Source organism: Anguilla rostrata, chromosome 1 (genome assembly GCF_018555375.3).
Source record: "Anguilla rostrata isolate EN2019 chromosome 1, ASM1855537v3, whole genome shotgun sequence".
Classification (NCBI taxonomy): domain Eukaryota; kingdom Metazoa; phylum Chordata; class Actinopteri; order Anguilliformes; family Anguillidae; genus Anguilla; species Anguilla rostrata.
The window spans coordinates 72,221,708-72,248,200 of NC_057933.1; the positions used below are offsets into that span (position 1 = coordinate 72,221,708).

Below are 26,493 nucleotides of genomic sequence, written 5' to 3' on the forward strand. Positions count from 1 at the left end.
GCCTGCATTTTGAAAAGAGACACGTCGTTTTATGGGATGGACAAATGAAAGCACAGTGGCAAATGGATAGCTAATTGCGCTAGTTAGAAAAAAGTCCTACGCGTCGGTCTTCCTGCATGGTTATATTATTACATTATTATGGTTTCAATAATAATTTTTTAAAAATGCGTTGACATCATCAGCAGATGACTTTTGAAACACTAAAATGGAAAGAAAAAATTAGGAATCTGCTTGTGAAATGATCTTGCTTAGTTGGACATTTTTACTGCATAGTAATGGGCATTGTACGATTTATACAGCTGGGCAAATATTGCAAGAAAACTTCAAAAGTCATGCGTATCGAACCTGTGTTTTGTAATTGTTCCAATGACCATGATATGCATTTTTGTACGTCGCTTTGGATAAAAGCGTCTGCTAAATAAATGTAATGTTAATGTAATGGCATTCCTTAAATTTGAAACGACCCGTTGCAATGTGCATCCTGAATAACATCTGATGCTGAACTTGATTAAACAATCCCACCACAGTAATTTCCATAAACATGAATACATTTTTAGAATCATTTCAGACAGGTAAATTATACTCTGCAGACAAGAGATGGAGCAAACAATAATAGACAAGAAAGGGCCTTCTGTAACCTAAGACTAGCCATTACAGGTAGGTTGCAATGAATGGTACCCATTCTGGTATAATTTCTCTCAGTTCCGTAGAAGGCGATGGCATTTTTCCCTAACACTGAAGGTCTAGGCTGTGGCACAGGATTATATTACATTACATTGCATTACAATCCCTCAGCAGACGGCTCTTATCTTCTTGGTCCTGGCACCAGAGATAAGCCTTATCGTACAGCTCCACCACATAGCGCATTCTTTTTGGCAGCATCATTAGGCTATGACATAAAAAATAATGTTTTTTTTTTCCAGAGCTGGTGTCCCATGGGTTTGGGTTCTCTCTCGCCAATTCATACATCTCTCTCTCTCTCGATTACTTCCTATGGAATTCCTAAAATCAGATAACTTTCGTGTAAATCCAGTTTTCCATCCCAGTTGTTGGGGTACGCCTTCAGGAGCCCCATCTTCTAATCATGATGAAGGTACAGACTCCCCACGGTTTGATCTGTGACTGCACTGGTCCCTTACATACCCAAGAATGCATGTGCCGCACAGGAAAAGGGCCTACTATGCGCTACTTAGTTGTGTATATTTCCATCTAGTGGTGAATACTAGCACCATCCCAGAAATCTAAATTAGGTAGGCTGCTTGCATAGACTGTATAATGTTACTTGACTATTGTTTAAGTTTACACCATATTTGTGTAACGGCTGGCGTAGAGTACACCAGTTAAACAAGTTAAAACAGTCTTTTCATTTATAGGTAGCTTGACCAAAAGTTATTTTAGATTTGTTTGCTTGTTTCTCGAATCGCTTGGGCACAGTGTTAGCTAGATGTTTAGAACTGCAAATTAGCGTATGGAATGGAGAATAACTCTACGTGACATCAAATTTGACCAATAGGATGCTGGTTCGCCCATTTACTCCTGATTGCGGAAAAATACCCGTCTTGTTATTTCCGAACTGCAGAGACCCCATTCTTCTCCATATTCCAGTTTAACTCAAGTGCATTTGAATTTGAGAGCTGAATTATCTCACGTTTCGTGTGAAGACTGGCTAGTTATAAGACTAAATCAAAATGGAAAGCATTGAAAGTTGCACTGTCCAACATGGCGTCTGTGTATGACAGTAGTCGTTTGTCAAAATTCTCTCTGGCTGATTGGTTGATTTTTTTGCCTTTGTGAAGCTTAGCGTTGGCCTGGGTGGTACTGTTGATTTGCTGTGCAAAAAGCTCAGTATCGAGGTAGCGTTACCAGGGTCTTACACGGAAATCAACAAGGTGAGTGACTAATCGCAAAGCAGACAGCGTTCATATATTAAATAATATGATCAGAGAACATGCTTAGCAACACCTCGTAATATGCCTTTGATTTCAAAACATTCATTTTGACGATGGCGAGTGCAAAGCAGGGTTGTTGAAATACAACTCCTTTGATGTTTTGCTAACCAGCGTTAGCTTAGCTTGGCTTGTTTACTCTCCAGACACTAACAAGGGTGACAATGATTTTTGCAAACTGAGGAATATTTACAGGCAGTAACTAGCTTTATTGAATAGCTTATTTCTCATCGAAGCTATTTTTCAAGGTAGCTTACCATTTTAAACACGACGGGCACGATTTCACCAGCTATTTCAAGGTCAATTAACCTAGATGGCTGGCGTTAACTAGTTGGCTCTGGAATTGCTAGAATTTCTAATATCGACAAAGCTACATTTAGTCTTGCTAATTAGTTATCAACCCCAAATTGACAATGATCGTGACAGTGTTGACATCTAGATATTTACCGCTAGCTTGTTTGCCAACGTTAATGCAGCTACATTGCTATATAATCAAAATAGCTTGCTGCATGTTTTGAAAGCGCTTTTACAGAATTGGACGTTTTCACCAGTCCGTGTACTTAGTTTTTTTGTTATACACAACTGAAATAATATTATATTAAATACAAGTGTACGGAAATGGGCCTAATCAGGAAGTCTAAGCTTAGCTAACTTTGATAACTTACAGCGAATAGGCAGGTAAAGCTAGCTAGTTTAACGAGCAACATTAGCTAGGGAAACGTGACATTACGTAATGTGAACACGTGATGTTGGTGAAAGTGCATTATTAGCATTGTCAACAATGCTTGGGCGTGCAAATTCTTAACCATTCTCACCTACTGCAGCAGATCTCGAGGTACTTGTCTCGTCAGCGTGTTAATTACACCAAAAGCTAAATGAGCATCTGATAATTAGCATCTGCTCAGATAATTATGAAATGGCTGGAAGCTAATGCCCGTGGCTAACGAACTAATAACTCGTTGGCAAATTACAGCTACCTACTTAACGTTATTCAGCTACTGAAAACAAATGACACCAGCATAGCGATAACCATATTTACCATACTGTTATAATTTGTAGTTATTTAGCAAGCATTGTGATTAGTTAGCATACAGGTATGTTAATAGCTAGATTGCTATCCTTTATTGTCGTTACATTTGTTATTTGGTGGCTACAATGCACAAAGTTGACGTGGACTCTCGTTTTCAATGTTTTATCTAGATTGGAGCACCAGCATTGATTTGTGGAAAACATTCTCTGATAATAACAATAATAATAATTAAACTATGGCAGCAATGCGCCGACCGAGGTACTCTCTGTATTGGGAGGAGACCGAGTGCCTGAATTACTACAGTATGTTGTCCCTTCATGAGATATTCGAAATCGTCGGCTCCCAGTTGACGGAAACTGACGTCGAGGTCCTATCGTTCCTTCTGGACGAGACGTACCATGGAACACATCCCCTCGACCCAGCTGGCTGGACTCCCGAGGTCTGTCCCGAAAACCCCGAGGCTAGTGCAGGCGGTTCACCAAGTCCAAGGCTGCTGGAGGCCTGGCGTCGGCTACAGCCTCGGGGGTCCCCGTGCCCGGCTGCAGCTCGACACAAGCCGAAGAGCGGTTTAGATCTGCTGCTGGAACTTGAAAGGCGTGGGTACCTCAGCGAAGGAAACCTGGAACCACTGTTGCAGCTGCTGAGGGTACTCACGCGGCACGACCTCCTGCCTTTCGTCTCGCGCAAGAAAAGGAGGACAGGTGAGCACTTTAGTCTTTCAGTGGCACCAAAAATGTGGGAAAATCAGTAGATGCAATGCATTTCTCCGACCTTAAAATATTTATGGGACATGCTGTAATGACATCCTGAACAGTTTTAGCGCTAATGTCATTTACTTTGTTAGGTGTACATCAGAATAACATTGTTTTCCTTAATAGAGAAACGGTGCCAACCCACAGGCATAATTATTTGTGAAATGCCTAAAAATGTAAAAAAAAAAAATTGCATTCACAAGATATGCAGCCCCTGTTTTAATATGGTGTGCCAGTGCTGGTGTGCAGCATCACATGTGTAGAACATGGCAGCCTCCGGAGAGTTGAAGGTCACTGCACCTGACAGCCACACTGAGAATGCTCTGTGTGTTTCAGTGTCCCCAGATCGTTATGCTGTGGAATATTTTGGCGATGATCGTAGAGGAGTAGGCTCAGCTGGACTGACGGACCCCAACGGACAGACTGATGTTTCCCAGAGTCGGTTACCAGGGCAGTGGAGGGCAGGTGAGCAGAACGGAGCATGCTGTTTTTTTTAGTGGGGGTGTGTGTGTGTGTGTGTGTGTGTGTGTGTGTGTGGGGGTATTGCAGTAGATCTAGTACTAATGCTAATCATGTGTATGTGTTTGAGTGTTTGTGTAGTCAGTCAGTGGGCGAGCTGGTGTCTTATTGGTAAAAGGGACGTGCGCTCCAGATCTGACTGCCCTGTCTGTTAGGTGTTGACCCGTCCAGACCAGCACCCACCTCCACCCGGCGGAAACGGGGCCGTGGCCGCCGTTCGAGCGCGGCAGGTGGCGCCGCCTGCAGGAGGGCGCTGGAACTGCCGGCGGCCCCCGCCATGGCCCAGCAGCAGGCCCAGCCGGCGCAGGAGAAAGTCACCTGCGGTAAGCACGACCCCCCCCCTCCCCTCCCCTCCCCTCCCCTCCCCTCTCCTCCGTCTCCCTCCCTCGCCGTCTTCTCCCTCCGAGTGTGTGTGCAGTTATTTATTATTTTATTTTCCTCCCCTCTTCAGCATTTGTGACTGTTCTCCTCTCACCTTCTCTGTGTCTGCCTCCTCATCTCTGTGTGAATCATTGTTAAGCGCCTTCACACCGCACAGCAGGCCAGGTTTTGTTTGTTGTTTTTTTTTCCGAACGCTTACTGCCCGCGCTTAGCCTGTCCATTCCTGTGAATCACCGCTCGGCATCTTCCCTCCAGCCCGGCCTCGGGATGCCCGTGAGCAGGCCTCACCAGAGAGCCCCCTCTACCCTGGCTCCCCATGTCCACATTCCTGATCAGTTACAGCTCAGTCTACTCTTTTTTTTGTTGTTTTTTTTTTTTTTTCCTGCAGACTCTTCATTTTTTTTTTTTTCCCCCTCCGGTTCGTTTTGTTCCGTTTTCTCCGTCTGCGAGCTGACGGCTGCACCCCTGGGTCGAGAGAGGGGCTCTGTTGTATTTTTCGCGCTCGCTGTAACGGGAGCCCGCTCGGTTTTGTACCGCGCGCTTTTGGGTTATTCGATAAATAACCGCGCGAAAGAGTGAACGCAGCGAGCGCTCGTGACTCAGAACGGCTTTTTGTTCGCCCTGACGTGTTCAGACCTTAACGTTTCGTCCTCAACACACAACAGGCTCTCGCTCCGAGTGCGCTTTTAAATAAAACGGCTCCTCTGCAAGTGCCAGACACTGCAATTAAACGTCATTCAGAAGGGAAGTTCTTTAAACGGACAGAGGGGGAAAATGATAGGCCGTCCTTGAGTTTTTATTTTTTTATTTTTTTGGGGTGGGTCGTGAGGTTTTGTGCCAAACCGGAGCTGTTTTTAATTCAGCCGCGTTGCACGCCGCGGTACGTTTGATTTGTTTTGTGCTTCTCTCCTGTTCTCAAATGACTGCCGTTTGCTAGGGCTGACACCTGCTTACCCGGCATCACGCTCCTCTGACTGTCGCCAGGCTTCGGTCCTCTCTCAGAAAACACGCCAGAAAACACACGCCAGGCTCTCCTCCTGCTCGCGTGCCTGAAATTGAGACTAACCGCTGCCTTAGGGGGACTTCTGTACAGGCAGACGCACAGCCACATTCGGCCTAACCCCCTTCTGCCCGCTGCTTGTTTTAAGCATATCAAAGCTCTGCATAACTGGGAAAAAATGAAATGTTCTGCCCCGGTCGAGTTGGTGGGATGAGGTTGAGCCGGAAGGGTTTCGAACTCCTTGTAAGCGTAGGCGGACCTTGTGTTAGCCTGGATGACGCTGACCATAGGCGGCCAGCGCTTACCGTGCGGCTCCCTCTGTTCTGTGGCTCCTTGCTTGGAGGATTCCCTGCGAATGTGCACTAGGCTTGGGATTCCTCATGGGGGAAATCGCATGGACGGGTGATGGTGACCAAAGCTCTGCGAGACAGAACCAGCAGCTCCATCCTGAATGGCCTCAGCGTGCGTAACGACAAACAGCAGCCAGCAGCTTCACAGGGAACACGCCTCTCACAAACACGCCAAATCCTTGCATCCGCACCCCTGCGTGCTTTGTAATCCTTGCTTTATTTTTTATTTTATTTTATTTTTTTTTTAAACGCTTAATGAGCGTACACAGAGGAATTCACGGCACCCGCCTCAGTCGATCCAGCCCCCGCGGTGTTAAATAGAGCTGCAGGCCTCTGGTGTATTCTGTGTTCTGAAACGAACGCCGAGTTCTGGGAGTTCCTCTCGGTCCTCCTTCATCAAATCTCCGTTCGCCTCAGTGAGCCAGTGTTCCACGGTTCATTTGGTTTGCCCCAGAACAGTGCAGGTATAACTGTCAGGACAATAAGAAGAACATTGAGTTCTGGGCTTAAAAAAGGTACTCCGTATCGAGGAGAACTATTCATACCCAAATCGGCAAATTGACATATTGGGTTAGACCTTGAAATTTAAATCCAATCCTTCACAATAAAAAGTCTGTTTTACAGTCGAAGTTGCTTTTTTAGACTGGACGTGAGACTTGTCTACCAAATGATCAGTGCATACGCGGCTATTTGGCACCAAGCTTTGTCCATCCTGCCATGAAATGCTATTGTCGGGGTTATCTATTTGCCTGTGCAGGAGAATGTGTAAAGGCCCATTTATTGGTGGTCATGGAAAAAGGTACCTCAACCTGACTTCATCACATGCCTCCTCTTTACCGTGGGATGAGCTGAGCAGGCTACACCAGGACAGTGCAGCTCGCGCAGGGGTGGGTGAAAACAGGCTGCTGTGAAGTGTCGGTCTGAATTCCGTCTCCTCGCCGCACCCGCCTCCTCTCCATGTGTAGTCCGTCCGTGTCCCGAGCCATCCATCGATTCTGGTGAGAGAGACAGGCTCTCCAGCCCTGCCAATACGCACACGCGCCAAAGCACGGAAAATCGTTGATCGATGCTGCTTGCACGGGGCGCTATTGTAAATTCACCCTCTCAGCCAATCAGGGATTTGGTATTTGCTTCCATTGATAAACGTTGGACGCTGCTTTACGCCAGGCTGTGGGAACTGTTGGGCCAGGGCTGAAGAGCTTAGTGATCCAGTATGCTGAGGAATCATGCTGAGCAGTCCCAGTGATCCTGTCTCTCTCTCTCTCTCATATGTCTGTCTGTCTGTCAGTCTGTGTGTGTTGACTTTTTCACCCCTTCCCTCCATCAATACACTCACCGCAAAGCCTGAGCAACCTGCCGATGAACAGATTCTCTGTGTGTCTTGCTGTGTTCATCCCTTCAGTTTTTCTTTCTGTGTCTCGTCAGCTACTTTTACCTCAGTGTCTGCGCTGGTAGGTCTCTTGTTGACCAGTTAGACCTTTACACCAAAACACACATATACCAAAGGTTCCATGGTCTTACCAAGATCTTAAAAATAATTAGGGGCATAAATGAACTGGGACACTTAGTTTCACTGACCCTGATTTTAAATGTAGTTGTCTGAAATGACTGAAGTCCGGTGTGATAACTCTACAGACTTCTGTTAGTGTCCACAAATACCATACAATCCCAATGCCTTAGTTCACTCGGCAGGATCTAATCCAGTATTTAGGAGTGTCTATTCATGAAGCGAATCACACAGAATAACCTGTTGTTCACAGACCTCTGAGTGACAAGCAGCTCTGTTCTTTTTTGCAATTGGCATACAATGCTTATTTACTCAACACCCACCTGCCTGTAGCCTGTAAAAGCATACCTTCCACTCAAGGGAGCCCCATGTGACATCACAAAGGACGGAATGTTCACGCAGTAGGTGCGGCCTGCAGAGAACTGCCTCGCACATACCAGAAGCAAAAGGTCAGCAGAATCCTGCAAGTATTGTGACGTGTTCCATGAGAATGTGCTGTCTTGACTCCGCATTTGATTCCACCAGGTTGACTGAGGATTGAGACTCAGATCGGGTAGGAAACACAGAGAGGGAGAGACTGCATTGAGTCAGTCCCGTCTCTCTGTCCGTACGGTCAGCGTGCGCTCGCTCACGCTCTCTCACGGTCGACCCAGTGTCCAAGGTAAAGAAGCCCCATGCGGGGGCCGCCACAATGCTCTGTGTTCAATGCCTGTGTTCCATTAAATGTCCTCCCAGATGCTCTCCAAGTGTGCCCGAATGTAGTCAGTGGTGTTCTCTCTGTGGCTGACAGTGCTCTTCAGTCTCGGCCCGACCCATTTTCAAAGTTCCCCTTTTGGGGGTGTGGGCCTCAATGTTTCACAGAACTGACCAAAGAGTCCTCTTAAAAGAATAATTTTAAAAAATTGAATCCGATCCTCCCAGATCTGTTCTGGAAATGTGCTCACTGCTCTCAGAACATCTTGAAAGTCCAGTGCCCTCCAGTGGGTCTGGAAAGGAGCCTGAACTATTCTGAACGTGTGCCTGACCAGATGTGACATCCGTGTCCCCCCCCCCCCAAGCGGCTCTCAGAAACCCCTGTTCTGTTACACGCTCTGAGAAAGTGCCTTCATTTGCGAGCCCAGCTGGTTCTGAGGGCGTTCTAGAACAGCCCATGAATATGTGGTGTCAAAAGATCACCGCCACCAAAATTTGTATTCAGGTGACCTCAAAGGTTCTAAAAATGGAATCTCCATTCGAGCTTGGTCTCAAACCTGTTCATACACTGGACTAAATCCTCTGTCAGGTCTCATTTCCCCTCCCCCCCAAAAATCACCTATACGGTTCTGATGGTGTCCTAATCTTTTCTGGAACCTTTGCTTGAACAGTTCTGAGGAAAATGACCCAACAATGCTGTGCAAACTATTCTCAAAGTCCTTGAATCTCATCTCTTTTCCCCATTTGAGCTTTGTTTGGGAGAAATGAGATAGGATAGTTCATGATGTTGGCTTGAAAATGACAGTATTGAGGGGCATTAAGTCATTGCTAGTTTCCTTAGTATTTTATTTATTTATCCACATTCATTTCTATATTGCCTAGAGTCACTGATTTAACACATTTTCACCTACCAACATGTGCTAATGATGAAGTGGTCTGCAATGATAGGCTTGGAAGGATTGGATTTTTACTGGAATATGTCAAACTTTGCTACTGTTTTTTAAAAGAGGGATGGAGGAACTGGAGAAACGCAGAAGTGGCTTATGTAGCCCATGCAGGATGTGCGGTTCATTTTACTTCCTCTACGAATAAACAGTCCACAATTTCACAAAATTCCAGGCATGGACAACCATGTTAATATGCTGCTTTGTAGTATTACTAAAGTATTACATCACACTCGTACAGGGTGTATCATTTTAAAGAAACTGCAATTGTTTCTTTCTCTTGCAATACAAATCCAGGAGTATATGGCCAGTCAAAGTAAACCTAGCCATCTAAGTTTTAAACTGCATTCTCTTGTTTTGTGGAATGAGGTGCAATATATTACAGTATTTTACCTGCCAAATTATCTGACATAATTTGCATGACAGTGCGTTTTACCTACGTTAGAATAATAGTTCTAATGCCAAGCGCCTGCACAGTGAAAATGAAGTATCCTTTTGAGAGAACAAAAAAGCTTTCAAATAAAAGAAGTACACTTTCAAGTTTCCTTGGCTAACTTTTTTTACATCGCCTACTTAATGCAGCCTCCCTTTTTTGGTCAAATATTCCCGCTTTAAAAAAAAATATTTACGCAGAAAGTGCGGTACCGCTTTAGTGTTTATTAACATGGTCATTGTAGACTAAACAAAAAATGCTGATGGGAGGCATAGCTGTAAGCAGGGCTATGACTACGGCTCCTTTAAAAGCTGGTAACCATGACAGCCAAAAAGCATAATGAACGGTAGCCTAAATCACCTACACCTCAAATAATGTCATTTGTCTCGGTGAGAGAGTAGAAAATAAATGGTGAAAGTAGATTTAAGTCATAGAATAATATTTTTGTTTGCTTGATTGGGCTCAGTTGGCTCTTTGAAGGGTTTTATAGATTTTTTTTTTCTATATTAAATGATGCAAGCGTTTTGTCTGCTATGCTTGTTTGTAATGGTATGCAGTTACACAACTTTGTGTATTCCATATACATCAGGTCAAAATGGGGTCATAAAGCAATTATGTCTAGACTTTTGTGACTGAAGTGTCTTGGTCTCTTTGGCATAAAGAGAACATTTACGCTTCAGTTCAATTTAGTCTTTTGTAAAATGGTTTAAGTTCACAAGGCTATTATATAGTATCCACTGTAATTAATAGGGGCCAGGTTCAAGGGCTTACCCGAAGCACAAGTGCCGATAAACAAAAACAAAAAATGCATATAATAAACACGTCAAAATGAAAAGACACAAAATCTAATCCTTGCAAGCCTATATGAGCAGTAGCAATCTAAAACTGTCAAATTCAATATTGTCCAAGTCTGTCACTTTTAATTTCACTTTAGCCCAGATATTACAGATACGTTTCTATCTTTTAGACTGTTATCCAATAAATGTGACTCCAGTTCATTGTTCAGTCATTGAAAAAAAAAAACAGCTTCTGCTGGGGGAAAAAAAAAAAAAACTAAATGCAATGTAACGGAACATTTTGTGTTGCAGATCTCTCTGAAAATGAAAATTACTGCAAACTCGTGGCTCACATTCCATACAGTAATGAAGCGAATCCGTCTGTGTAAGATGATGAGGAGCAGTTCGGCCAGTCTGGTGGCCCATCCACTCCAGTCCATGGTAGATTCATTTCAGGGGTACGACCGAGCTTTAAAAAATCTGCTGTTGCCATGTGCTGAACTACGTGTCTACAAATAGCTACAGTGTTGAACATATGTAAAGAAGACTTGGTGAACGACCTGAAATGTTGCATGCTATATTTATATATAACGTGAGCTGTTAAATGTTTGAATCTTTCAAATGCTATGCGAGGAAAACAGGACATTCAGCAGGATGACAGTTACACTGCTGTGCCTTGCAAAGTGCGGGCCTGCTTTACTGGAAGTGTTTTTGCTGTGGTGTCGCTGTGAGTGAGGCGACTATGGACTGGACTGTTGTGGTCGAGTTTTGCTGTAAACGTGTCGCTCCGGGTTTTGAAGCTGCTTCATTACTGTATGAGATGGAGTTCGCCAATGAGTCCTCTAAAGACCCCAAAGGAAAAAGAGACCCCCCCCCCGGTCCCCCTTCCCCTTCCCTTCCCCTGAACAATGGAGGAGATTGTCTGTGACTTGCCTGCTTGTGCTTGAGAATGGAACAGTGGAAAGTCAACCAAACCCACCTGTGCTTGTCTCTCTCTCTCTCTTTCTCTCCTTTCTCTGTGTTCGCAGTTCAAAACAGACCGACTCGTGTCAGGGAAACACAAGTTGGTCGTCCTCACAGGCACAAAATGAGAGGGAGAGAACGAACACAAAACGATCGAACAAACAAACAAAAAAAAAAAAGGAAAAAAAAGCAAAAGGGGTGAGGCGGGCGGAGCGGGCAGAGAGGGGTCCGTCTGTCTGTCCGTCTCCCCTCTGTCCCGTTCTGTCGTGTGGTCGAAAAGTGGATCGATAACGGGGAGTCCAAGCTCTTCGCCCCAAAGTGACGCCTCCCAAATGGTACTTGCATTCTTTTGTTGGGCAGGGTGGGGCGGGCGGAGGGGAGGGGAGGGGGACGGGTTAAACCAGTGGAACCTGAACTGAACCCAAAGCTGTGTACCTCTGATGTTGTGTCTGATGGATCTCTGACCCTGTGTGAGTGTCAAGTGGCTGGACCACGCCCTTAGCGTTCGTCCCAGACAGCCCTGCTGTACTGTGTACGTGGACCTGCCCATGGACCAACCCCTGTACTCCCGAGCTCTTGTTAGCCTGACGCTTGGATTAGAGGGAGCCGGGGGGGCTGTGCTGTGTTTTATTACCTTAATATAGCAGGGCTGTATGTGACCTATACATATATAACGCTCATCCTCATGGTATGAATCTGTAATGACGCCCTTTTTATTTCGGTCCTGCATCATGTGTATCAGGCCTGCTTAAGTTCCTGTGTCGTGTTTCTGGGGCGAACTGTCCGGCCATCTGTCCAGTTTTCCAGTGTAATTCCTCCATACCGATGTGTCCGTTGAAATGACCTGTCTTAAACTAAGCAGTTTAGTGACCTTTGGTCTAGTGACCAAAGGATCATGTGACTTTGTGTTCACTTCCAATGCTACATTCAACTGTGTGTTGCCTTATGTAAAACTGAAGGCAAAGGAACTGTGCTTTGTAGCTCCTTATCTAAAGGCTGCCAGGAAGTAAGAATGTACCCAGTCATACCAGTCAAAGTATGTGCCGTGTTGCAGACCTGTTCAATCAGTCTGTATTCTGACTCGGTCCTGGACCTGGTTGGGTTGTAACGTCCCCCATGGGTAGCCAGCGTGTCCCTCCCATTCTCAAAGTGTCTCAGTGTTATGATTGATATTTCTAAATGATCTGCCACCTTGGGTGCTTGTATGAGTTTGGGGCACAGCTGTCCAGGGGCTTACAGACCTGTTCTCCCTTAAACAAAGAGAGAAAGTGTCACTGATTTTTTTTTTTTTTTTTTTTCCTTTCCTGTTTTCATTTCTTTTGAGAATGTCAAAAGTTGTACGAAATGTAAAAAAAAAACCAAGAAACTGAAATATGCCGTATCATGACCTGGTTCTGTGGAGTGTTGTTTAACAAAAAAAAAAAAGAAATGCCAAACAATGATCTCTCGCGTCAAGTTTCTTTGTGCTAGCCAACACTTCAACCTCGAAATAAATGACTCTCTTTACAAATCCCCCCCTACGAACGCGCTTGGCCATGCCTTGTAATCCAACCAAACAAAGGACGAAAAATGATAAATGACCCATACAGCAGTAAAACGGTGAACAGTGGATGCTTTAAAGTTTTTTTTTCCTTGTTACGATTACTTTCATAAGACCTTTCTGGGCTGTTTTTTTATATGTACTTTTCACACTGATTGGATGGGTAAGTTGCGGTGGTCGGGAACAACTTCAAATTGAAACCGTATCCGATTCCCCTGTGGACGTGCCATTTTTGAATGAGAAATATTTCTCGTTATCTTAGATGTTGTATATCGTAGATTTTCCTCCTACGGCCAACATACGCCTGAGCCGCATCGTAAACCGATGGGCACAGCGTGTGCCAGCACCATATTTGCCGTTTGCAAAAGGGACGTATAATTGCGTGTTCACTTTTAATGTTCGCATCTCTCCATGTATGCCATCTTAGCAAGTTCGGAATAATACCGTTTTAAAGCTGATTTAGATTTCGTATTGTACCGGGAAAGAAATTAGACCTCGGTTTCACTCGGAAGTACAGCAAAAAAACTGAATTGGCCCCCGCGTGGGAAGAGGGCGTGGCTTCAGTCTTACTTGTGGGACTTCAGCTGCCTGCGTGGAGATGCATTGTAGGCTAATTAAACATGCATGTGAACAGTCCTTAGCTTCTTAAACACGTTTTTTCTGCGTTCCTGTCCAAAAAATCGATGGGCGAAAAGTGAGAACGTGTTTCCTGCGCCCCCCTCTGCACAGGCCCGCGTGCTGGGGACACGCCCTTAGGGCGGCACGCGCTTCCTCCCGGATGTTTCTCTTTTGATGGGTGACCTCAAAGCCGCGACTGGCCCTTTTCCCCGAGCAGCCCGGCCGCGTTCCTGCCGAGGCGCTGTTCTCCGGCGCTCCTGACTCGCGCGGTGTACCCCCTGTTCAGAGGGGCCCCGCTGAGAGGCCCTGATTTGGGGGGCGCCCGTGGGCCCCCCTGCGCGGCCGGCGGCTCCCCTGTACCAGGCTCTGTCGCAGGCCGCTCTCGGCACTCCGCGGCTCCACAGTGTGAAACGGTAAAGAAACAGCCCAGTGTCACAGCCTGTCTTTAGCATGACGAGCTCGGCAGGCCTACTGTAAACCACGGCTGCTGTCGGAGGCCTAGAACTGGGACGGGGGCGGGGGGGGGGGGAGAGGGGGGGCGGGGGGGGGTGCTCTGTCAGTCCCTGGTGACAAGGAGCAATTCAAAGAGGAATGTTCAAAGCTCTCTTTGGCATGCTGCTAAAAATGGAATCTGGAACAAATAAAAGTACTGAAGGCGCCAGTCTCGAGTGGGAGCTGGTTTTAAATATCTTTTTGTTTAAATTATTTTCTTTAATAATTTTTTTTCTTTGCTTTACCTTATTCCTGTGTTACAAAGTGAAAACGGGTTGTAAATTCAAAATGAATTTTTACAGTTTTTTTTTATTTTTTATTTTTTATAATTGACAGTATTTCGTATATTTTCCCCATGGCTGACAAAATAAGTGTGATCTAGTTTTCCGCCATGACATCAGACTTGGAGATTTATTTAATTAATTTAAAAAAAAAAAACATTTCAATTTGCCAAATTAGCCAATGTATGTCCTTGAGTCAGTGTTTTTATTATTTGTTTTAATGCATTTCCCAATTTCGATATATATTTGTCTAATGACAAAATTTTGGGCATGCTTTACTGAATATTCCTGTCACTTGTGTTCTTTAACTGAAGCTTGGTAATGCTCCTGCGTGTAAGTGCTGGTGTGGCCCCACATACCCGCTCACTTGTGTCCTCATTCAGGGAAAACGGTGCGGAGGTTAATTTGTATGCTGTAATGGAGGTGGCAGAAAAAGGACGGATTTGTTTCTGCAGAGGGTTTGTAAAAAAAAAAAAAAAAAAAGCGTGGTGCTCAGCCTTGGGGGCCATTTTCCTTCCCTCAATCGCCTTTTTCTTCCTCCCTCAAACTGAACCCCACCCCCCCCCCCCACCCTCCTTCCCCCAGCCTGTCTCCAACCCCCTTTCCCCTCCCCCACCCCGTCCAGTCCCAGTCCCAGCTGACCTCTGTCCTTTGACCCTCCCGCGCTCGCCTCCGTGCTGAGGGAGGGGCGGTTTGAGGAGCGATCGTCCGCCCCGAGGTAAAGACCAGACGAGCGCTGCCAAAAAAAAATCCAGCTGTCCAGTATGTACCCTCTTTAAAAAAAAACATCTACTGTCACTTACTGTGCATGGGGAGAGTGGCCGCTCAGGGCTTTCCCTGTGGAGGACCGCTCTCTCACGGTGCCTGTTCTCTGTGCTCAACGCATTCCCAGACCTCCTTTCACCAGAGAAGATGGAAGAGCCGACCGTGATTCTGGGGGATGTATGTAATGATAATTACTACATTTCTTTTTTTTTTATTTATTTTTTTATTTTTTAAATGTTCAGACTGATGTAGTCAGTAACCTTATCTCATATGGAAGCATTCCCATTGATTGCTTTCACAAGGAAAAGAAAAAATGTCAGCATTTGTGAATCTTTGCCCATGCTACTGCAGTCTTGCCAGTCAGCTTGCTTTAGTACCTCATGCCCAACCACCTGTGATGCAACTTCACACAGTTAACATTCGCCAAAGAGAGAATTCTGCTCTAGAAATGGGGCTCGTGAGCAGTGCTATACTGGGTAGAGGGAGAGAGCAGTAGGTGCGGAGTCCACTGGTGACCGTTCGCCAACCGCCATCCTTAGAACCTGAGTCTGGGGGATTCAAGCCCATGAGACGGTTCACCATTAGTTTGTGCAAAATCGTGTTTTTGTTTTTCTTTTGTTTTGAACGTAGGATGGATGGATGGATGGATGCGAGCCTTTGAGGGCTGTTGAGGAACTGCTCTTAGGATGGGAACACCTCAGGAAAACAGTGTTCAAACATGCTGGTGTCAGTTGTGGACAAATCGTATTGGGGTTGGGGGGAGGGGGGCCCGGGATGGGGGGGGCAAAGTTTGTAGCCAGACTTTGACGGCAGTTGGGCGACCCGCTTGGCCCTGCCGTGTATGGCCGGTCCGTATGCGAGCGCTCTCTCTCTCTCTCGCTCTCTCGTTCTGTGTCAGGGCCTTTCCGTGTTTACGCCCATCTCAGGCCACAGGGCCCCCTCCCCCTCCCCCCTCCCCTCTCCTAGCTCTCCAGCGCTCGACTCGCTCTCTCCCTCAGTCAAAGCTATAACCAAGCTACTACCCTAAGTTTGAAATGAGGGTTCGTTTTAGTTTTTGCTTTCTCTTTGTCCGTGTATTCTTCTTTGACGCACTTGACACACACCCCTGTCCTCTGGATATCGCACCCTCCTGCCTACCAACCAACCAACTGCCAAAGAACCCTCACCTCCTACCCCCAAACCCCCCCCCCCCCCCACTATTGCTCTGTGCTCAGTCTAACCTGCATTACTCTACGCCACCATACTGCGACCCCTTTAACTCTCTCTCTGTCCCTCCCTCCCTCTCTCCTCTCTCTCCGTCCCCCCCCTCTCTCTTCCCGCTCTCCGGTCCCCCCCCCCTCCCTCCTCCGCAGACATCCGGCTGCGGGTGCGGGCCGAGTACTCGGAGCACGAGTCGGCGCTGCGCGGGGGCGTGTCCTCGGACAAGCAGCAGCCGCTGGAGCGCCAGTTCGAGCTGTTCAGCCGGGCCAGCTCGGTGCTGCGGGCGCGCGACCTGGGCTCCATCATCTGCGACATCAAGTTCTCCGAGCTGGGCAACCTGGACGCCTTCTGGGCCGACTACCTGAGCGGCGCCCTGCTGGAGGCGCTGAAGGGCGTCTTCATCACCGACTCGCTCAAGCGGGCGGCGGGCCGCGAGGGCGTGCGGCTGCTGGTCAGCGTGGACCAGGACGACTACGAGGAGGGCCGCAGGCTGCTGCTGGGGAGCCAGGATCGGGCCTGGTACTAGGCCGGGACCGGGTGAGCGCCACGCCCCCCTCTGTCTCTGTTTCTGTCTCTCTGTCTCTGTTTCTGTCTCTCTGTCTCTGTTTCTGTCTCTCTGTCTCTGTTTCTGTCTCTCTCTGTCTCTGTCTCTGTTTCTGTCTCTCTCTGTTTCTGTTTCTGTCTCTGTTTCTGTTTCTGTCTCTCTCTGTTTCTGTCTCTCTCTGTTTCTGTCTCTGTTTCTGTCTCTCTCTGTTTCTGTTTCTGTCTCTGTTTCTGTTTCTGTCTCTCTCTGTTTCTGTCTCTCTCTGTTTCTGTCTCTGTTTCTGTCTCTCTCTGTTTCGGTTTCTGTCTCTGTTTCTGTTTCGGTTTCTGTCTCTGTTTCTGTTTCGGTTTCTGTCTCTTTCTGTTTCTGTCTATCTGTCTCTGTTTCTGTCTCTCTGTTTCTGTCTCCCTGTTTCTGTTTCTTTCTGTCTCTGTTTCTGTCTCTCTCTTTCTGTTTCTGTCTCTCTGTTTCTGTTTCTTTCTGTCTCTGTTTCTGTCTCTCTGTCTCTGTTTCTGTCTCTCTGTTTCTGTCTCTGTTTCTGTCTTCTGTTCTGTTCTCTCTGTCTTCTGTTTCTTCTCTGTTTCTTCTCTGTTCTGTCTGTTTGTCTGTCTTCTGTTCTCTGTTTCTGTCTCTGTTTCTGTCTCTCTGTTTCTGTCTCTCTCTGTTTCGGTTTCTGTCTCTGTTTCTGTTTTGGTTTCTGTCTCTCTGTTTCTGTTTCTGTCTCTCTCTGTTTCTGTCTCTCTGTGTCTCTCTCTGTCTCTGTCTGTCTCTCTCTCTCTCTCTCTCTCACTCTGTGCTGTCAGGCAGGGACTTCCTGCTTATTGTACGTTGTTGATGTTCTCTTTCTGGCTCAAGCTCACTCCTGCTCCAAGTGGTGGTGCATCCAGGGACATGATTTCTTTTCCACCTGATTTTTCTTTATTAAACAGGAAATGCTGATTGACAGGCTGTAAAAGCCTTTGGGGCAGTGCTGTTTTGCTTTATTGCTGAACATTCTCTCCTTCCGGTGGCTGTCAGAGTATAAAAGCTCTTTGTGTGTGTGTGTGTGTGTGTGTGTGTCCTCTGCCTCTGGAACTATGTATTTCTTGATTAATAGGGAAAATCAGGAAAGACATCAGTGGCATCTCAGTCCTGTGTCAGGATGTTTGTCAGTGCTGGGTTACATGTGTTCCACATGCAGTGTGCTTTGGAAACGCTGTTACATTACGCTATGCTGTCAAATAATTAATTCAGCAATCCTTACCGAATAAAAAGCTGCGATTTTTTTGGCGAAGAAATATGGGAAGCTTCAGTCGCATCTGTGGCATCTCACAAAGACTGAATGGGTGTGCTCAGTTTGCAGTGAGATCTGCGATCCTGCCCTTTCACGCTGTCACAGTGCAGCTGCGTGGACTGTGTTAATTGTTTAATACGTCATGTAATATGCTCCAGGAATCCTCTCCTTCATTGCTGTTGCATATCTTATGCGCTGAATTGTAATGCAGGGATCACCAAATCTGGCCCTCAAATCCAAATCCAGGCCTGGTTTTCTCTCCTTCTGGGTAATTACCTGAACAATTAGCGCTGCTGATTGGCCAGACTGGCTTCACCCCGACTCCCAGCTAAAGGGAGGGTGGAGAACCAGCATTACTCGGCCCTGACGGACCGTGATTTGATGATCCCCGTTGTAATGCTACCAACGGCCACTCGAGGGCAGGCTTTCCCCACACCCTGCTCTGCAGCTATGCTCTGAATATAAATTTTCGAAAACAGAAATAAATATTGATGTACTGTGCCTTGGATGTAGTCTAGTGTTACACTCTCATACATTTTATGGTTTTATGTTTGAATCGTCAAAAATTGTCCGTCTCACGGGAGTGTGTTTAAGCCAGAAACGTACTGCCATCCAGACTGACAAACATCCACGCCATCTTTGACCTGATGGTGTTTATTTTAATCTGAGCAAAGAGTAACTGACTCGTTTGAATCGTGCTGCAATAATTTTGACCACACCATTCCTGTGAGTGTATGGGGCCTTCTGGTTTTTTTTTGTTTTTTTTTCTGATTACACTGACCCCCCCCCCCCCTTTTTTTCCCCCAGGTCCTGACCTGCTTGAGTTGATTGGAGAACGAGGGACGAGAGTGAGGAGGAAGGAGGAGAACCTCAGTCTCTCCCGTGCTTTCTCCCTCCATTCCGAAGGCCAGTCGCACACAGAAGCGCAGACGCACCGAACCTGAGATGCAGACTAACTTGATGAAAGACTGAACCTCTCCGTACGACGCACACGCTGACCTGAGCTGGGACAGCGGCTGTGTGTGTCCCACTGCAGACTGACCCACACGCACGCACACGCGCGTACACACACACACACAATCACACACACGCAGGCACACAGGCACACACACACACACGCAGACACATGCACACACACACACAGGCACACACACACAATCACAGACACACACACACGCAGGCACACACAATCACACGCACACGCACACACACACACACACACACACACACACACACACACAATCACACACACGCAGGCACATACACACAATTACACACAAACACACACACGCAGGCACTCACACACACACACACACACACACGCAGGCACACACACACAATCACACACACGCACATGCAGGCACACACACAATCACACAAAACACACACACGCAGGCACACACACACAATCACACACAAACACACACACAGGCACACACACACGCACATGCAGACGCACACACACAATCACACACAAACACACACACGCAGGCACACACACACACTGGCATGCACACATGCGCGCACACACGCACAGACTCGCATACACACACATGTAGACATGTTTACATGCACATGCACACAGACTTGCATATACACACACACAAGTAGACGTGTACACACATGCATACACTCACTCACAGACGCACACACATGCGCACACAGTTTCACGCACACACCCACACGCACACAAACATGTATGCACACACACACGCACATACACTCACGCGCACACACACAAACACGCCATTAAGTGTTCCCATGATCTTTTGAAGTAAAGAGATGATGTACCTGGAATTGAGGTGCTTATATGACCTGTGGAAAGAGCATCGAGGAAATAATCAGATTATGTTTGTCACAGTGTTATAACACGGCTGCCGATGACTGCTATGGAGTGCCACACCAACGGGCAATTTATTTCAGTTTAATGGACATAATATGGGTTTGAGAGATGGAGGGGGCTGTTATTGAAGGAGAGGGATCCTGGAGACGATGAAGGCGGTTATTAACGGAGAAGGGGACGGAGTTTTGACCCCGTGGTGAAGGAGAGGAGGGTGGTGGAGGAGAGAGGAGGCGGCAGGCAAGTGTGGGGTGGCACGGTCCAGCCGGGCCCCGTGTCCACGGACCGCGGCTTTTTGGTTTTTTTTTTGCGCGGTACAGAGCGCTCTTTCTTAAAGAGTCCCTGACCGAGGACCTCGTCCCAGCCAGGCGACGTCACGCGCGCCCTGCGAGGAGGGCAGAGCATTCTGGGAGCTCGAGCGGGCGGCGGCGGCGGCGGGCGGCGGCTCCTCCTCCAGCCCGCTCCGAGCCCGCCCCCCCCCCCGCGGCTCCGGCGGAAAACAAAGCCGTCGGCGGCGTGCGCGGGGTCGGCGCGGGGGCCCGGGGCTCAGCTGGGCTAACCGCGTCCCGGCGGGCGGGGCGGGCGGGGGGGGGGAGATTTGGTCAATACGCCGATGATTGAGATTACGGGAACACGGCGCCCGGCTCTGCCCCCTCGCCGGCTCTCCTCGCAGCCCGCCGCGCACGGCCGCGGAACTAATGCCCCGGACTTCATTCATGGCTGTCGGATCAATAGCGTCCCCCCGGCTCCTCTCATCCAGGGGGCAATTTCGGGGGCCGGCGGCCGCTCTCGTCCGGATCAGACCTCTTTAGTACCCGGGTTCCGGGGGAATTTCGGGGATGCGGTGTACTGAAGTGTACATTCTCCTGTGTATATGCATTCATACGACATTAGGACATCGTTGCGTGCAGTAGTTTAGAGTAGAGAGCTAGCTGAATTGTAACCAGTGGTAGATTAAATTATATAGGCCGTACGGGTGTGAAGCTTCTGTTTGAAACCCTGGAGTTTTGAGCATGGCAACAAAAATTTTGATTTTTTTTTTTTTTTTTTTCTTTTCCTTTTTTATTTCGGTAAAACCTTAATTTAATATATCGGTGGAAAGTGGACAAAAATAAAGTTTCTAATTTAAATAAATCGTGTGGTTGTGTGTTTGCGTGGGCTCCCGCTCCCTGGTCACCTGTGTGTGTTTGCGCGGGCTCCCGCTCCCTGGTCACCTGTGTGTGTTTTGCGGACGGACTGGGGAGGAAGCAGAGGAAGCAGAGGAAGAGGAAGCGCCGTTTCGAAACGCGCGTCTGCGAGACCTAAACAGGCAAATCCATCGCAAGTGCTTTCAACTCACTGCTCTGCGCTCTGCCCCTTTAATCAGATCTAACGCTCTTGACCTTTCTTGTAAAGAGCTCCCGTGGAGAACCGCAATTTTACAAAATGAGCGGCGTCTTAAGAGGGTGGCGCGTTGTCTTGAAGGTCAGATTGCTTGACCCCTCGCTCCCCATTTAGAAACCTGCGGTCACCTAATGGCTTCTCTTTGTTCCAACACTTTCTTTTTCATCCCGGGGCTGGCAGTAATTCAGAAGTGAAATGATGCATTCTAAACGGTGCACATCCATGAAGGTAATTTTGTGCAAACCCCAATGTGAAGTCTGGGTGGGGAAAAAAAAAAAAAAAAAGGCAAATAACGATAAAACATCTTGGTGTAAACAGTGGGAGGTCTTTTGCCTTTTACAGTTTTGTGAACTTCGTCTGTTCTGTAGGGGAATAATATTATAAATGTGTGTCCCAGAATAAAGTTTTTGAGAATCTTTTTGACTTTTGGAACAGCATCTACCCGAATTTAAACCCAAGAGAAGCCGGATAATTAGCTTAAAAGTCATTTATCGCTGCCGCACCGTTGTCTGCTCGGTATAGGTATAAACTTTTACATGGACCGCTGGCTCGCTAATTATAATTGACTGACTACTTTAAATGAGGGACGCAGCAGAGGGGATACTGTGTTGGATCAAGGATTTGCAGCTTTAGTTGGTTTTATATTTATCAGCTTTGCTTGTTAACTAGGTGTCTTCAAAGCTGTTGACAAAAAAAAGGTTTAAAAAAAGGTTAACCTGAAACGACCATTTCATGGAATCCAATCTATGCTAACTAACTATATATGGAGCCATCCAGTTGACTGGTGTGAACGTGTGGACAGCCTTAAAGGATGGTGTGGCTTGCTTTTGAGTTGCCTTGGAAACAACCTTTCTCTGGTTACAAACAAACCTGAGGGTTTGCTTTCCTTATATGGCATCCGCCGAGGCTGAGGGGTGAGAGTGGGGTGCCGACTGTAGCTGAGCCCTAGCATGTGCCCCCCCCCCCCCCCCCAAACACTTCACTGAACAAGCTGGATTTCCAGGCTAAGTTTTCACCAAGCTGGCCCATTACTAATTTTAGCAATGTCACGTGTCATTCAGAAATGGAATGTATTTGTGTTTATATCTTGATTATTTTTGCTTGCGTGTTGCCTTTAGTTGTTAGTGTCCATTTTCAGATTGTTTAGCGGGTAAATTTGATCTCTCCTGTATCTACTTCCTTGTTGCTGCCTTTAATTCCAAAACACAACAGTATTACCATGACGACATCACCATTACCACATCATCACAACTAAGCACGATGGTATTTTTGTGTGGCTGGACCAGCCCTTTATCTTCACAGCTCAACCAAATGACAATTTCTATTTCAGCACATGGGCCTAACCGGGGACTGTACTATTTGCCAATAGTGCAACTAGGGAATTGGTAGATTGTGATGTGACTATATGGAGAACGTTCTGACCCATTCTAATTCTAAACACCTAGACATTTAATGTACAGCCCATGTAGAATATCTAACATATAATATAATATTTATTTTATTCACACTGAAAAGAGAGGCAAGGGTGCCGAGAGACGGCCAGTCACAGGAGAGGTGAGCACTGCGTGGTATTGGCTAATGGTGCACAGAGACAGGCCTTTGTAAAGGATTCCAAACTTAACGAGAGATGTGCAACATTTTAAATTCATAAACTGATCTAGGCTGACTGCTCTTGAATCTTCAAACCCTAAATCTGCATTATTATTATTATTATTTTATTTTATTTTATTTTGTGCTTTTATTTTATTATCAATGAAGGGGTAGACAAACTTGATGGAATATTTACAGTGCAGTTTGGGAAATTTTTTTCACCCTCCTGAATATTTTGTTTTTGTTCAAATGAACTGATGCATGATCAGGCACAAAAGCGTTACAGAGCACATCTTGGTACTATGAACTTTGAACTCACATTTACCTCTAATCCTTATTCCAATATCATGGAAAAAGCCTCGCTGTTCAGTGTGATATTTGTTTTAACCTGCTGGTGGCAGCAAAAATGCATCGTATTTAAAAGAACTGTTTAGATTTGTTTTGGCCAAGCTCATTCAAACTAGCATTTAACATTTCTTGACGCATTGCATTTTTGAAAGATAATCATAGTTACATCAGCTGGAAATTATGCAGTTCGAACAATTTCCCTGTCATCCTAAATAAATAGATAGATAAAACCCGCGACTGAGTTATTAATAAAGAATCTAAAACTTGTAAAAGTTTAGTCTTATTTGTAAAATATTTGCTCTTTTGGTTTCTGTTTTGTGTGTTCCATTTCTCTCTACTTCCTCTGAACGTTGAGACGTGCTGGCTATTAGGTCTCTGAACCAACGTCCATCCCTTCCTCCACTAATTCGCCCCCAGATTCTCTCTCCTCCGCTCTCTCGCGTGCACGCGCCTTCTTTCTCCTCAGCAGCCGCTCGGTCCATACGTCGTCATGGAAACAGTTGAGACACAGAGAGAGATGGAAAGCGAGGGAGATGGAAAAGGGACAATGAGGGACACAGAGAGATGAAAGGTTAGGGTGTTACCATACTTGCGCGCGTATCCCCCTAACCTGACCAAACCCCCTTCACCTCTAACCTGCTGTCTCTATTTCCAACCCCCACCCCCACACCAACACCTCCTTTTCCTTCTGTCCTTCCTCTTCTTTCACTGCCCCCCTACACACACCTCTGCCCCCCCATACCTCTCCCTTCTCTCCTTCTCCCCCATCTTGCTCTCTCCATCTCTCGTGTCCAGGCAGCCAGCGCGCATGGCGGAGATAGCGGCGTTCACCGATGGAAGCGCGGGTAATGTTTCCCCAACAAAAGAGAAAAGAAAATCTGTACAACTTTGCATATTGATAACTTATCTTTGCATATGTTTCCTCCCCTCCTCTGCGCCTATCCCCTCTTTTCCCCGCCCTCTCTCCTCCTCTTTGCCTTCCCTCATTTCCTTGCTGTTTTGAAATATTTTTTTTCCTGACTCTTCGTTTTATTTTAATTAAACAAAATGCCGATCCCTATGAATTGCCAACTGGGAGCAAAGCTCACTCTTGTCAGGGCAATAAAGGGAGAGAGACTCGGATTGGAACAGGGCGATGGGCAAAGATATATTAGCCTCAGTGATTTCTTGCATGCGCCGGGGATTTTCTTTTTATTGATTAGAAAGAAATTAATTCATGGGGCAACCCTTTCTCTTTCTCCCTCTCCAACCCTCCCTCTCTTTCGCTCTCGCTCTGTCTGCGAATCGCGCTGTGCCTATCGCCTGTTCTGCATGGTGTATTACAGGCGGTGGATCGCGGGAATATTTGATTTGGAATGTGGAGAGCACCCGCTCTATTATGCATGCACGCGGCATTACAGTGAAGCACAGTTACTGACGTCGCAGTTACATAGCCCACTCTTGTGAATGCTGAGTAGCTACTGCAGTGATTGTTTCGGAACAGTGCTTGTTACAGTTGTTGTCGTCGTGGTTGTTGTGTTCTCATTACCACCCTCATGTATATTGAAAAGAGATCTCGAAAATGGCTGTGCTTTTCGCGAACATAATCATCAAATAACATGACCCTGGAAACGCCACCCTAAATTGGGGTCGTTTTGAGCTGAAATGAAAAAACAGGAAAAAAAACTACAACAATAGAGATTTATATGGATATCGAGGGTGTCATTCATTATTGTTATTATAAAAGATATTTATAAGCATGAGTAGGTTTGACGACGGTCTAAAGACAGAAAAGTGGAATTGCCATCTACTGCCAATCTTAGTCTACGGCAAAGCGTTAATATAAACCGAATCCTCATATGTCCTCTTTGTGTAATTTTCCGTTCATTTGTATTTGTCTGGGTCTTTGTTGTTGTGGTTTAATTTCGAGCTTCTGCGGCGTAAGAATCTATAACTCCACTCACACATATCCCGTGTGCATGCGTGGGTGTGTCCTTGTTGGTGTGTGCGCGTGAGTAAGTAAATGTATTTAGTGTTGCTGTGTAATTGTTATTCAATGTGGTCGATATTGGATCGACAGCATTCCGGATAACTGCAGTTAATATAATAGTAATAAGGCCTGCACGGGAGGTAGCGGTGTTCGTGGCTATCAGGGCTGATACGCCGCCGAAGGGAAATCGATGGACAGACTGAGTTAATTATGAGAAAATCAATTAAGAGGAGGGGATTGAAGCTTTAAGAAGCCGAGCTACGGGTGCAGACCGGCAGAGCAGGTGAAAGGATGGAGACCCGATCGAGGTCCCTGCCGAGCCCAGTAGTCCTCCTAGCTTTGCGCTGTTTGTAGGCTATATCCTATTTGCCGTGGTGGCAGCAAGTCAGATTAATTTATTGAATAAAACCCGTTGTCATTGCTCTTACATATTTTACCTACTTACAATTTTTTTTATTACTATTTTAAAACGTATTGGCTACACATTGACATTAACCTGTTATTTTGGAAAATAAGGAAAGTCGCAATCTTTTGCGTTACAGTTTAACTCCAGGATGAAAACATTTTTGGCATATGCTGTTATTTCATCGGGGTATGAAGGACAGGAACTTGCTGGCCAATAAATAGGCAACACGAACTTAAGTTCCTGTTGTTTTGTTTTAACCCATTGAGTGCAAAGTGCTGAATTATATTGACTATTCTAGAATCACTGGTCAATTGCACGAATCTTCATATTGTTTTAGTAATATTTTACACTTTACAGGACGGATAACCAAGTTGTGCCTGAACTTATACGTACGTCTTTCCCTCTGTTATATCTTATAATATTTGAATAACATTGTATTACTGATATTTTTGAATTTTTTAAACAGGCGTATACACTACAGCCACGATGACTGTGTTCCAGGTAAACTCTGCTTTATCACCAACGGCACATGTAAAGTAAACTTTAACAACTAAACGAGCTAGGCGATTTAATGACAAATAGACAGTTTATCAAACACAGCTACTTAGCCTATAGCAGGGTATATAGCCTACAACATAATTATAGACAGCCAACTGTACAAACCCCGAGGCGTGAACATCCAAGTTAGCTATTTTTAAAGTAGACTACCTAGCTTAAAAGACTAGTCATGCACGTCTTTAAAACAAGATTTCCACAGACAAATTGGCATTTTGGTAGGCCTGACCGTAACCCATACGTTAAATATTTGTTATTTTTTGGTTGGATTACTTTAGTCAGACGCTGCCATTTACCGCCTTGTTTGTACTTGAATCCGCACTGTCTTTGAAATACCGATGATTTACATTTTTATTTTCTAATGAAACAAAATAAATAGTCAACTCGTGAATACC

At 46.1% G+C, this 26,493-nt stretch overlaps 1 protein-coding gene across 2 annotated transcripts; it reads left to right on the forward strand.

Moving 5' to 3' along the window:
- The first annotated feature begins 1,556 nt into the window (after nucleotides 1-1,556).
- On the forward strand, nucleotides 1,557-20,981 carry dedd1 (death effector domain-containing 1). Of its 2 annotated transcripts, none has more exons than XM_064298243.1 (6): nucleotides 1,557-1,889; nucleotides 3,147-3,677; nucleotides 4,065-4,193; nucleotides 4,403-4,570; nucleotides 16,343-16,727; nucleotides 18,815-20,981. In XM_064298243.1, the coding sequence occupies exons 2-5, from the start codon at nucleotides 3,212-3,214 to the stop codon at nucleotides 16,714-16,716; spliced, it is 1,137 nt and encodes a 378-aa protein (XP_064154313.1). In that variant the 5' UTR covers nucleotides 1,557-1,889; nucleotides 3,147-3,211; the 3' UTR covers nucleotides 16,717-16,727; nucleotides 18,815-20,981. The 2 variants fall into 2 exon arrangements, with proteins under 2 accessions (XP_064154313.1, XP_064154321.1); XM_064298251.1 differs by lacking the exon at nucleotides 1,557-1,889 and adding an exon at nucleotides 1,944-3,040.
- Nucleotides 20,982-26,493: the final 5,512 nt, after the last annotated feature.

Bases quoted from the DNA above. Each gene is read 5' to 3' on its own strand.
- dedd1 (XM_064298243.1), top strand. From the start codon at position 3,212: ATGGCAGCAATGCGCCGACCGAGGTACTCTCTGTATTGGGAGGAGACC. The intron at 4,194-4,402 runs GTGAGCAGAACG...CCTGTCTGTTAG, and splicing joins ACCAGGGCAGTGGAGGGCAG to GTGTTGACCCGTCCAGACCA. The intron at 4,571-16,342 runs GTAAGCACGACC...CCTCCTCCGCAG, and splicing joins GCAGGAGAAAGTCACCTGCG to ACATCCGGCTGCGGGTGCGG.